At 38.1% G+C, this 12,329-nt stretch overlaps 1 protein-coding gene across 1 annotated transcript; it reads left to right on the forward strand.

Moving 5' to 3' along the window:
- Nucleotides 1-4,700: 4,700 nt before the first annotated feature.
- Nucleotides 4,701-12,329, forward strand: LOC147538734 (DNA-directed RNA polymerase II subunit RPB1-like). The gene is made up of 14 exons (XM_086644697.1): nucleotides 4,701-5,219; nucleotides 5,312-5,575; nucleotides 5,671-5,961; nucleotides 6,086-6,244; nucleotides 6,394-6,555; nucleotides 6,658-6,878; nucleotides 6,969-7,110; nucleotides 7,192-7,527; nucleotides 7,608-7,894; nucleotides 7,978-8,236; nucleotides 8,327-11,412; nucleotides 11,511-11,582; nucleotides 11,778-11,831; nucleotides 11,960-12,329. Exons 1-14 carry the CDS (start codon nucleotides 5,136-5,138, stop codon nucleotides 12,039-12,041), a joined length of 5,499 nt encoding a protein of 1,832 aa, XP_086500823.1. The 5' UTR covers nucleotides 4,701-5,135; the 3' UTR covers nucleotides 12,042-12,329.

Consider the following 12,329-nt stretch of genomic DNA (forward strand, 5'->3'; position numbering starts at 1 on the left):
GAAATAGATGTAGTACTTTGTATTTTTTAGGCGGCCGGCTTTGACCCAAACTGGTCAATATTCCCAGGATGGATTTGAAGGGCGTCGCTAAAGGAACCCAAGTGATGCTATAAGCCGGCGGTTCTCTTACCGCCGACCGGTGGTCCAATCACCCAACGCGGCTACGCCCATCTGATAGCCCCTAAGCGAAGTGTTATAAGCCCAGTAAGGGGTCGTTCTGTTAGCCCATGGGTGAAGTGTTATAAGTGGGTGATCCAAACACCCAACACCCTAACACCCTTCTGCTACCTCCTAAACAACACCCTTCACGCCTCTGTGGTAGCTTTTGGTGGCAGTGTTACAATCCCTATAAGCGGACACTTTTGTTAGCCCATGGTCGAAGTGTTATAACGGATGATTCAGTTAGTCCCTGGCTGGAGCGATATAAGCGGGAGGTCCAATTACCTAGTGCCCCTCTCGTAGCCCTGGGCCAAAGTGTTACAACTCCTATAACGGGTCAGTTTCCCCTGGGCAAAGTGTTGTGAGGGACGATTTTGTTAGCCCATGGCCAAATGTTACAAAAGGACGTCCCAAACACCCAACACCCCTCTGGTAGCCCTTGATCGAAGAGTTATAAGCCCTTGAATTTTTCTTCTTCGCCTCTCTGGTAGCCCATCGCCAAAGTGTTATAAGGCTTTCTTCTTCTTCAAATGCCTAGATTCTTTAGTGTTTTAGTATGACTATTACATGTAGTTAGGTCAGTAAACGGTAGCTTATCGGATCAGATATAGGCATATCCTTATCCTATAAGTTATCCGATATCTGATAAGCTATCTGATAATTATTCGACGGATATTATAAATCAATATTTGAATCCGAATCCGATAATATTAACGAATATCGGATAATATCCGAAACTTTAACACAATTTAAAAAATTTACTTTAAATTTTTAACCATTTGATCTAAATAATAAATCTCAACCATACATTTTATATATTATTACAAATAAATTTAATTTATTATTATTTTTATATTACTTGTCGGATACATATATTTATCGGATGAAATATAAGTGTATCCGATATTCGATAAGCAGACACCCAAATCCGTATCCGATATCCGAAGTTTTAGATATTTTTTTAAAGTTGGAATACGGATGCAAAGCGGATGTCGAATATTCGGATATCCATTAACAGGCTTACATGTAGTTCATTCTTTGAAGAAAGACTTAAAAAGACTTTCATTTTTTTTTGAACATCACATATAAAAGTCCAATTTTACTATTCTATTCTATCTTTAAATCTAGTATTTAAATGTTTCAATAAAAAAAAATCTAATATTTAAATGGTTTTTGAAGTGGTAAAATCATTGAAAATTCTTATGATCAACTTTAGATTTATTTCAAGTGATTCTAGAGTGATTTTTAATCAGTATTAGGCTGAAACACGTCCAATCAATTATCCAAATTATTTCAGATTGGTCAAGTCGGAAAGCGTACCTACTCTCTTAAACAAAACCACTGACTGAATATGGAGTTAGACCCCCCCCCCCCTCCAGGAAGTTACATACATACGGAGTACCATGTCTGAAGGAAAAAAACAAGAATTACTCAACATCTCAAAATTCATCGGCATATATTTGCTTTTGGTACTGATGAAGTACGAGGGATTGTCTTATGGTCATTTCCCATACGCTAAACCTCGAAAAAGGATGACAAGGTAGTAAACACAAAAGAAGATAATCTTCCAGCCCTAGAAACAAACTGAAATAACAAAGCAAGTAGGCAAGTTGTTAGCCTCATGAGTAATATGTGAAGCATGTTATCCTGATTGGCTAACTCACATAGTTCTGGTACCCCAAGAAGAATAACACGTGGAGGATGTGCATCGACTACATTGACCTTCATTGATCAACTAGTGGATTCAACATCAAGGCATGCCCTGCTCAGCTTCATGGGTGCATTTGTCAGATATCATCAAATAACAATGCATTGATCGGATCAAGAACACAACCTTCACGACCGACCGAGGCCTATACTGCTACCCACAATGCATTGATCAACAAGATTTTCCAAAAGCAAGTAGGAAAAATTGTGAAGTGTTACGTGGATGACATGATCATGAAGAACAAAGTAAGGATATGCCTGATCCCAAATCTCAAACTGGCTTTTGACAAATTCCAGACTTATAATATGAAACTCAATCGGGAGAAGTGTGCATTTGGAGTCACGTCTGGCAAGTTTTTTGTGATTTTAAGTAAAAGGAAGTTTACACAAACGACGAGCTTCATTAACACCAATCTGATTTTATCGTTTTCTCTCCTTTCTTTTTGTTTACTTGTTGATTAATAATTGAACCATGTATTTTAGGCCTTGTTTGGGTACAACTTATATTATGAGATTTTCTATGAGCTCATAAATAAAAACGCTTTAATCTACCTGAGTCGTTTCGTATGCTATATAAAAAGTGTTATTATATCTTAAAAAGTCAGAATGTTACATTTGGTAAAAAAAAATGTAACCTTCATATGTTAGCTATTAAAATAATATGCTTATATCATGGAGTTGCGCCGAAGATGAAGTTGCGTCGAAGGTCGTAGACTTGCGAGAGAGATGGCGAAGTGTCGGTGATGGTGGTAGAGTGGTGGCAAAAGTGGTGGAGTGGTTGTAAAAATCTTTTAATGGTTGTAGTAGTGGTGGGGTTGCAACGAAAGTAGTGGAGTGGTGGGGACGGAGTTACCTCTGAGGTGGTGGGGACGGAGTTACCTCTGAGGTGGTATGGAAGTGGTGAAGTGTTGGTGATGGTGATGGTGATGGTAGAGTTGGTGGGTGATGGGCGGAAATGGTGGAGTGATGTGGTGATGGAGATGGCGGGGTAGTTGTGAAGCAAGTAGTGAAGTGGATGTGATGGTGGTCGATGTTTATTGATGGTGACAAAAATATAGTTTTTTTTTCATAACTAGCTTTAAAAAGCAGCTATAAAAAGCCAATAAATCGTGACTTCTGCTTTTTGGAGAAAATGAGCTTTGCTAGCTCAAAATAAGCTGCAACTTTTTTGAACCAAACGCGCAAATATTTCAATAAGCGCTTAAAATAAGCTCAAAGCTGACTTTTAACTTTTTTAAGCAGAATCAAACGGGGCCTTAGTGTTCATGAGTTTCTAACTCTTCTGCTTAATGTAACTATTTGAATCTTAATATCATTTGTTGACAAATGCTAAACGAAGACGGATAATTGCTCCACAAAGCTATTTGCTAGACACAACTGTTTTTTTAATTAAATTGCTAAACAACACCGAAAGTCGATCTATTGGTTTTATCACGCAAATATTTTGTTGAATCTTAAATTGTTAAATACAATTATGTTTTTATTCTACAAAATTATTTACTAGACACAACCTTTCTTTGGTTAAATTATTAAACAAAAATAAAATTTATTTTATTAGTATTATCTAGCAAATATTATAGTATTGAGAATAAAAAAAAACATTACTCCAAGTTAAACCCGAAAAATAATAAATATAAAATTGATAGAATTTCTTTTTAAAAAAGATTACTAATTTGACTCAGATACAATCTATTTTATAATTTTATTTTAATAAGATTACTAATTTGACTGTAACACACTTTATTTTGGGATTTCTTTTCAAGAAAGGGTTACTAATTTCACTCTAGCCCACTCTATTTTAATTTATTTTTTTAAATTTGACTATAATACAATCTATTTTTTTACTATAGTTTATTTACCGCTAAGAGGGGGTGTCCCAGTGCACCAAAAAAATTATTGCACTAGCTATATCTGAGAAGGGAAATCACTTTATCAAGATAATTTTGAAGAAAATGCTCCAGTTCCACGATTATATATAGGTTGGAATTGGTATTATCAACGTTGTGAATTCGAATGAGGCTATTGGGCTCTACCTCGAATTACAACATGGGATGCTCTGATTGGAATATAATATATTTTGGTTATTTGTAAAATTTGGTTAACTTTTTAGCTTAATGCTCGATTAAAATTTAAGAACAATTAATTATGGAAATAAAAATTCGAACCCCACGGTTTTTGGAGAAAACATCGGTTATATTTGATTTCGGTTGTGGTGTTGGTTTAGCAATTTAGAAAAATATTTAATTAGTTTTATTCAGTTATTTTTATCCAATAAATTTTTTTGAGTGAAAAACAATTGTATATAGCATGGAGGAGAAATTCGGTTATACTTGATTTTTGTTTTTGGTTGTTAACAATTTAGGACACTATTTTATTTAGTTTTATTGGGTTATTCTTGTCCAATAGTTGTCTTTAGTAAAATTAGAGTTGCGTATAGTAGCATCCTATTTTATGGTGGTTCTAAACGGTATGGGCCGGCCAGGACAAATATAATTGAGCAATATCGAACAAACAAAAACGATCAGATGCTCTAAGATTTTCCTTCATCTGAAAGCAAACGAATCATAAAACGGATAGGTTAGTTAAAGAAACTAGAAAATCAGTAACTTCTGTCCATTTAGATGTGATAAATCCAACTGATCAACTCAATGTTATTAACCGATCCAATAATTAATACGGTGATTACTAAAAAATAAAGGAAATAGCATAGAAAAAAATGTGATAGCTGTATTAACCAATTTGATATGTTTTTTTTCGTTGCAAGACCAATTGCAGACTATCTGACTATGAGTGAATCTAGTAATAAGTATAGAAAATAAAGGAAACAGTAATAAGTGAATCTAGCAATCTCATCGAAAAAAATAGCAATCTCATCGAAAAAAAATACTCCATTCAATTTTATTAGCAATATAGTAGTCGGCGGAATTAGTTCGGGATTCGCTTATTAGGGTTTCAGGACACGACAAACAACCCGGCTCAAACTTTCTTTCTAAGCCCTAAGGCGGCTAGTTTGTCTATAAATACGCATAGAGGGGTCACTTTTTCTCTCATTGGACTTCCTTCTTCTTCTTCTTCGTCTCGAAGCAAGAGGAGAGAGAAAATCGGCGACGCCGTATCGTCGATCGGAAGGGTATTTGAATCAACAGAAAACACAGATCAGACAAAATATAAATCAAAACTTCAAAATCTAAACCAAAACATAAACGATTTGAATTACTTATCTGAAACCCTAATTTTGTATTAACATCTTAATCAATCAAACGAACACAATGGATATGAGATTTTCATACTCACCAGCTGAAACAGCTAAAGTGAGAAGCGTTCAATTCGGAATTCTCAGCCCTGATGAAATTGTAATCTTCTTTCACTTTTGTGATTCTAGGGTTTCTTTCTGAATCTTGACATTCTTTTTGGATCATTCATTGATTCCATTGTTTTTCTGCAGAGACAAATGTCAGTGGCGCAGATTGAACACAGTGAGACGAAAGAGAAGGGAAAACCTAAAAGAGGAGGATTGAGTGATCCTAGGCTTGGTACAATTGACAGGAAGATAAAGTGTGAAACTTGTACTGCTAACATGGCTGAATGCCCTGGCCATTTTGGTCATCTTGAACTTGCTAAGCCAATGTTTCATATTGGGTTTATGAAAGTTGTGCTTAGTATAATGCGTTGTGTCTGCTTCAATTGCTCTAAGATTCTTGCAGATGAGGTGATATTCTTGCAGATAGATGTTTTGATTCTTGGTTAAGTTTCTCTCTCTCTCTCTAAAATGTACTACTCTGAAACTGATGTTAATTCTTTCAGGAGGACTATAAGTTTAAGCAATCTCAAAGAATTAAGAATCCAAAGCAAAGGTTAAAAATGGTTATGGAAGCTTGTAAGAACAAAAAGTGTGATGGTGGTGATGACTTTGACATAAAAGATCATGATTTGGGTCAACCACTGAAAAAGAGCAGAGGGGGTTGTGGTGCTCAACAACCAAATTTTACCATTGAAGGTATGAAAATGGTAGGAGAATACAAGGCGAAGAAAAATGATGACCCACAACAGCTCCCTGAACCAACCGAAAGAAAATTTCAACTTTCTGCAGAAAGGGTATATTTATATATGAACATGATCTTTGTTATTCCTTTTGTTATTTTTGATTGCTTAACCTTTTCATATATCTTGTGGTTGTTTCTTGTCTTGCCAAATTATGATAATGTTGCATCTTTGTCAGGTTTTAAGTGTTCTCAAGCGTATTAGTGATGAAGACTCTATTATGTTGGGTCTGAACCCCAAGTTTGCACGTCCAGATTGGATGATTTTGCAAGTCCTTCCAATCCCTCCTCCTCCTGTGAGACCTTCAGTTATGATGGATACGTCTATTAGGAGCGAGGCAAGATTTTATTTTTCTTCGATTCTTAGACTCTATTTGGTTAAGAAAAATTTAATGGGTGATTAAGGCGAATTATGTTTAGCTCGTTTTGTATATATTTGGAAATTTGATATATATTCGGTTTATGACAACATTCCTTCTTCATTCAGGATGACTTGACTCATCAGTTGGCTATGATCATAAGACACAATGAGAATCTGCGGAAACAGGAGAGAAATGGAGCTCCTGCTCACATTATATCAGAGTTCGCTCAGTTACTTCAGTTCCATATAGCAACTTATTTTGACAATGAGCTGCCTGGTCAGCCAAGAGTATGTTTGCGTGATTAATCTTGAGTTTGTTGTAGCTTAATTCATCGATCTTTATTTCTATGTTCGTTATGGAGGTTAATTTATTGGATCTTTAATGGTCAGGCAACGCAACTTTCGGGTCGACCCATCAAATCTATATGTAGTAGGCTTAAGTCTAAGGAAGGTCGAATTAGGAACAACTTGATGGGAAAGCGTGTAGATTTTTCAGCTCGGACAGTCATCACACCAGATCCCAATATTAACATTGATGAGCTTGGCGTGCCGTGGAGTATTGCTTTGAATTTGACTTATCCAGAAACTGTCACTCCATATAACATTGAGAGGTAAAGGTTTCTGATTGTTGTAGTTCTGTGACTTCTGTCTTAAATTCTGGATTTATGATTATTCTGAAGGTGATTCTTGTAATATTGCAGACTGAAGGAGCTCGTTGAATACGGACCTCATCCTCCCTATGGTAAAACAGGGGCGAAGTACATCATAAGGGAAGATGGCCAGAGACTTGATCTTCGTTACTTGAAAAAAAGCAGTGATCATCATCTAGAGATCGGATATAAGGTTTAATGTCTCATCTTATGTAGTTCTCTGTAGTTAAGTGACGGTTTTTTCACTACATCTGACCTTGTTGCCAACTTGCAGGTAGAGCGACATTTGACTGATGGGGATGTTGTTCTTTTCAACCGACAGCCTAGTCTACACAAAATGTCTATTATGGGGCATAGAATTAAGATTATGCCGTACTCAACATTTCGTTTGAATTTGTCTGTCACAACCCCATACAATGCTGATTTTGATGGAGATGAAATGAACATGCATGTGGCTCAGTCAAACGAAGCTAGAGCAGAAATTACAGAACTCATGATGGTACAGCTGTGCATGGTATCACCTCAATCAAATAAGCCTGTTATGGGTATTGTCCAGGATACACTCTTAGGATGCCGTAAAATCACAAAAAGAGACACATTTATAGAGAAGGTGATAAATTGTGTAAATCTTGAATCTAATCTACTTTGTCCTAGAAATTTTATAAGACTAAAATGTTTTTCCCCCCGCAGGATGTCTTCATGAACATTCTGATGTGGTTGGAAGATTTCGATTGGAATATACCCGCACCAGCGATTTTGAAGCCTAGACCTCTCTGGACAGGGAAACAAGTTTTTAATCTTATTATTCCAAAGCAGATAAATCTCCTGAGAACCTCTGCTTGGCACTCAGAGTCTGAAACTGGTTTTATAACCCCTGGAGACACCCAGGTCAGGATAGAGAGAGGGGAGCTTCTCACCGGTACTCTGTGCAAAAGGACACTTGGGACATCCACTGGAAGTCTCATTCATGTCATATGGTACGATATAACATAAATTTTATTTTTTTCTGAAACAGGATGCTATCTATAGTATTGATTTCTAATGTATTATCTATATGCAGGGAAGAAGTTGGACCTGATGCTGCCCGTAAATTTCTCGGTCACACTCAGTGGCTTGTTAATTACTGGCTTTTACAGCATTCTTTTAGTATTGGTATTGGGGATACCATTGCCGATGCCTCAACCATGGAAAAAATTAATGAAACAATTTCTAAAGCAAAGGATGATGTCAAATACCTAATCAGAGCTGCCCAAGAGAAGCATCTAGAAGCTGAACCTGGTCGAACTATGATTGAATCATTCGAGAACAGAGTCAACCAGGTTTGAAGTCAATTGGTTATACTGGTTTCATCCTCCGCTTGTTCTTTGTATTTATTCTGTTTCCTTTTTAATGCAATAATCCTCTTTCAGGTTTTGAACAAGGCTCGTGATGATGCCGGAAGTAGTGCTCAAAAGAGCTTGGCTGAGAGTAACAACCTGAAGGCTATGGTGACAGCAGGATCAAAAGGAAGTTTCATTAACATATCACAAATGACTGCTTGTGTGGGACAGCAGAATGTTGAGGGTAAACGAATCCCACATGGTTTCAGTGATCGAACATTACCCCACTTCACTAAGGATGACAATGGGCCTGAGAGTCGTGGTTTTGTGGAGAACTCATATCTACGTGGGTTGACTCCTCAAGAGTTCTTCTTTCATGCTATGGGAGGTAGGGAAGGTCTTATTGATACTGCGGTGAAAACCTCTGAGACTGGGTATATTCAGAGACGACTTGTAAAGGCTATGGAAGATATTATGGTCAAATATGACGGAACAGTTCGAAACTCTTTAGGAGATGTAATTCAGTTTCTTTATGGAGAAGATGGTATGGACGCTGTTTGGATTGAATCGCAAAAGCTCGATTCTCTAAAAATGAAGAAGTCAGAGTTTGATAAGGTTTTCAGGTACGAGATTGACAACGAAAACTGGAGCCCAAGTTACATGTTGCCTGAACACGTCAAGGATCTGAAAGATTTTCCAGAGTGTCGTCGTATTTTTGATGTTGAATTTAAGCAACTGGAGGATGATAGGTACCAACTTGGAACAGAAATAACTACAACGGGTGATAATTCCTGGCCAATGCCTGTGAACTTAAAGAGGCTTATCTGGAATGCACAGAAAACATTTAAGATTGATTTACGAAGGCCATCTGATATGCACCCGATCGAAATTGTACAGGCTATGGATAAACTTCAGGAGAAGCTGAATGTTGTTCCTGGTAATGATTCAATGAGCATGGAGGCTCAGAAAAATGCCACGTTGTTGTTTAACATTTTGCTCAGAAGCACTTTTGCTAGTAAGAGGGTTCTGAAAGAATACCGGCTCACACGTGAAGCATTTGATTGGGTTATCGGTGAGATAGAATCTCGCTTCTTACAGTCATTAGTCGCACCAGGAGAGATGATTGGGTGCATCGCTGCCCAATCAATTGGTGAGCCTGCTACCCAGATGACTCTAAACACTTTTCACTATGCTGGTGTTAGTGCGAAGAATGTGACTCTCGGTGTTCCGAGGTTGAGAGAGATTATTAATGTGGCAAAGAACATAAAAACACCTTCACTCTCTGTCTACTTGAACCCTGAAGTTAACAAGTCAAAGGAAAAGGCAAAGAATGTACAATGTGCTTTGGAATATACTACTTTACGAAGTGTAACACAAGCGACTGAGGTATGGTATGATCCAGATCCTATGAACACCGTTATCGAAGAGGATGTTGATTTTGTTAACTCCTACTACGAAATGCCTGATGAAGAGGTTGACCCAGACAGAATTTCTCCTTGGGTTCTCCGAATAGAGTTAAACCGTGAGATGATGATAGATAAGAAATTGAGCATGGCCGATATTGCCGAGAAGATCAACCTTGAGTTTAACAGTGGGTTGACTGATTTGTCTTGTATATTTAACGATGACAATGCTGAAAAACTGATTCTTCGGATACGTATCATGGATAATGAAACTCCCAAAAGAGATTTGGATGATGCATCTGCAGAAGACGATGTTTTCCTTAAGAAGATAGAATCTAACATGTTAACAGAAATGGCACTTCGAGGAATTCCAGGTATCAATAAGGTGTTTATCAAGTCTGGGAAAGTAATCAAGTTCGATCAGAACGAAGGATTTAAGCCAGAAATCGAATGGATGCTTGATACTGAAGGTGTTAATCTGTTAGCTGTTATGTTCCATGAGGATGTCGATGCCACAAGGACCACCAGTAACCACTTAATCGAAGTGATAGAAGTTCTCGGAATTGAAGCTGTTCGTCGATCCCTGCTCGACGAATTACGTGCCGTTATATCTTTCGATGGATCTTATGTTAATTATCGGCACTTGGCTATTCTTTGTGACACCATGACCTATCGAGGTCACTTAATGGCCATAACTCGACATGGTATCAACCGAAATGATACTGGGCCACTGATGCGATGTTCATTCGAAGAAACTGTCGACATTCTTTTGGATGCTGCAGTTTATGCTGAAACAGATTATCTCAGAGGGGTTACGGAAAATATCATACTGGGTCAACTTGCCCCAATTGGAACAGGAAATTTTACCTTACTTTTGAATGATGAAATGTTGCAGAAAGCCATTGAGATTGAATTTCCTAGTTACATGGAAGGTCTTGATTTTGGTGCGACACCGATCACAGGGACTCCATATCTCGACGCAATGATGTCACCAGATTATATGCCAAGCCCAAATGCTTGTTCATCGCCGGTATCAGATGCTTTGTTTTCTCCATATACTAGAAGAATGGTTCTTTCTCCTACTTCAACTACTGGCGGCTATAGTCCCCCATTTCATGGTTTTAGCCCCTCATATTCTACACATCTTGGTCAGAGTCCTGCTTCACCTGATTATAGTCCCTTACATTACGATCCTAACAATCCTCACTACAGTGTAACCTCTCCATTATATTCTCTTACCAGTCCGTTGTACTCTCCCTCATCATCCACTTACAGCCCGGGCTCACCGAGCTACAATCCTTCATCTTCTAGATACGGCCCAACTTCTCGAGGCTATAGTTTAACTACTCCAGCATATAACCCCAATTCTCCTTCCTATAGCCCTGGGTCTCCTTCCTATACCCCCGGGTCTCCTTCCTATAGCCCGACATCACCTTATTACAGCCCGACTTCACCTACCTACAGCCCGACATCACCTTATTACAGCCCGACTTCACCTTCCTACAGCCCGACCTCACCTTATTACAGCCCGACTTCACCTTCCTACAGCCCGACCTCACCTGGTTATAGCCCAACGTCTCCTCATTATAGTCCCACCTCTCTTGGTTACAGCCCAACTTCTCCTAGCTACAGCCCAACTTCTCCAAGCTACAGCCCGACATCACCCAGTTACAATCCTTCTTCAGCCAAGTACAGTCCATCTTTGGCATACTCACCAAGCAGTCCAGCGATATCCCCATCCAGTCCATACAATGAATCTTCTCCAAATTACAGGTGAAATGAATGATACTTGTCAATGTTCTCTTAGATACTTATGAAGTTACTTTGGCATTATCCAATTTCATCTCTATTAATTTGTTACTCTGTTGCAGCCCAACTTCTCCATCGTATTCACCGACTTCGCCGTCTTATTCCCCTTCAAGCCCAACTTATAGTCCAAGCAGGTATAACGTTATTCTTTATTTACCCCATTAAATCGTTGAGATATTCCTCCTACCCTTAATGCCAAAATGGCGAATCTTAACAATCCGTACTTGGAAGAACAGCAGTAGTAATCAACTTATCATATTGAGTTTCATATGTGAATTTGATACTGAAATTTCGTACGGTCTTGTTTTTTGATCTTTGTCTTTCCACAGTCCAAACAATGCAGGTATGAGCCCAGAGTACAGCCCTAGTTCTCCACAGTTCAGGTATGGATTCTGAATTTTCACCTTTTTCACAGAATACTGGTTTCACAAAGATAATCCGCGTATCTAACTATTTCTACTCTCTCGTCTCTCTCTTTCTATCTCTGTCGCTGGCTCTCTTTGACGTGTAGTCCGAGTGCTGAGTATTCACCAACTGCACCAGGCTATTCACCATCATCAACCAGCCAATTCACAGAACCAGAGAAGAAATGAGCAAAAAAGAAATACTGATGGAAGCTCTAATATATAATACTCATATCTTATGTTTGTGAGTTTTAGAAGAGACATTATATAAGTTTGCTCTTCAGGACAATTTAGAACATTTCTGAAGGGTAGTAACTAAAGGGTCCCTCCAAATTGTTATCGGCGTCCTCCTCGAAGCGAAACTTGGAGAAAGATTGTGAGGAAAGGAGTGCCGATAACACTTTTGGTGGCGTTTTTAAAACTTCCGTATTTGGATTATGTGAAGGACAAGTTTAAACTAACAAAAATCCTACTAAA

The sequence above is a fragment of the Eschscholzia californica genome, unplaced genomic scaffold, assembly GCF_041429995.1.
Source record: "Eschscholzia californica isolate CP2 unplaced genomic scaffold, dmEscCali1.0.p SCAF_5, whole genome shotgun sequence".
In the NCBI taxonomy this organism is placed as follows: Eukaryota; Viridiplantae; Streptophyta; class Magnoliopsida; order Ranunculales; family Papaveraceae; genus Eschscholzia; species Eschscholzia californica.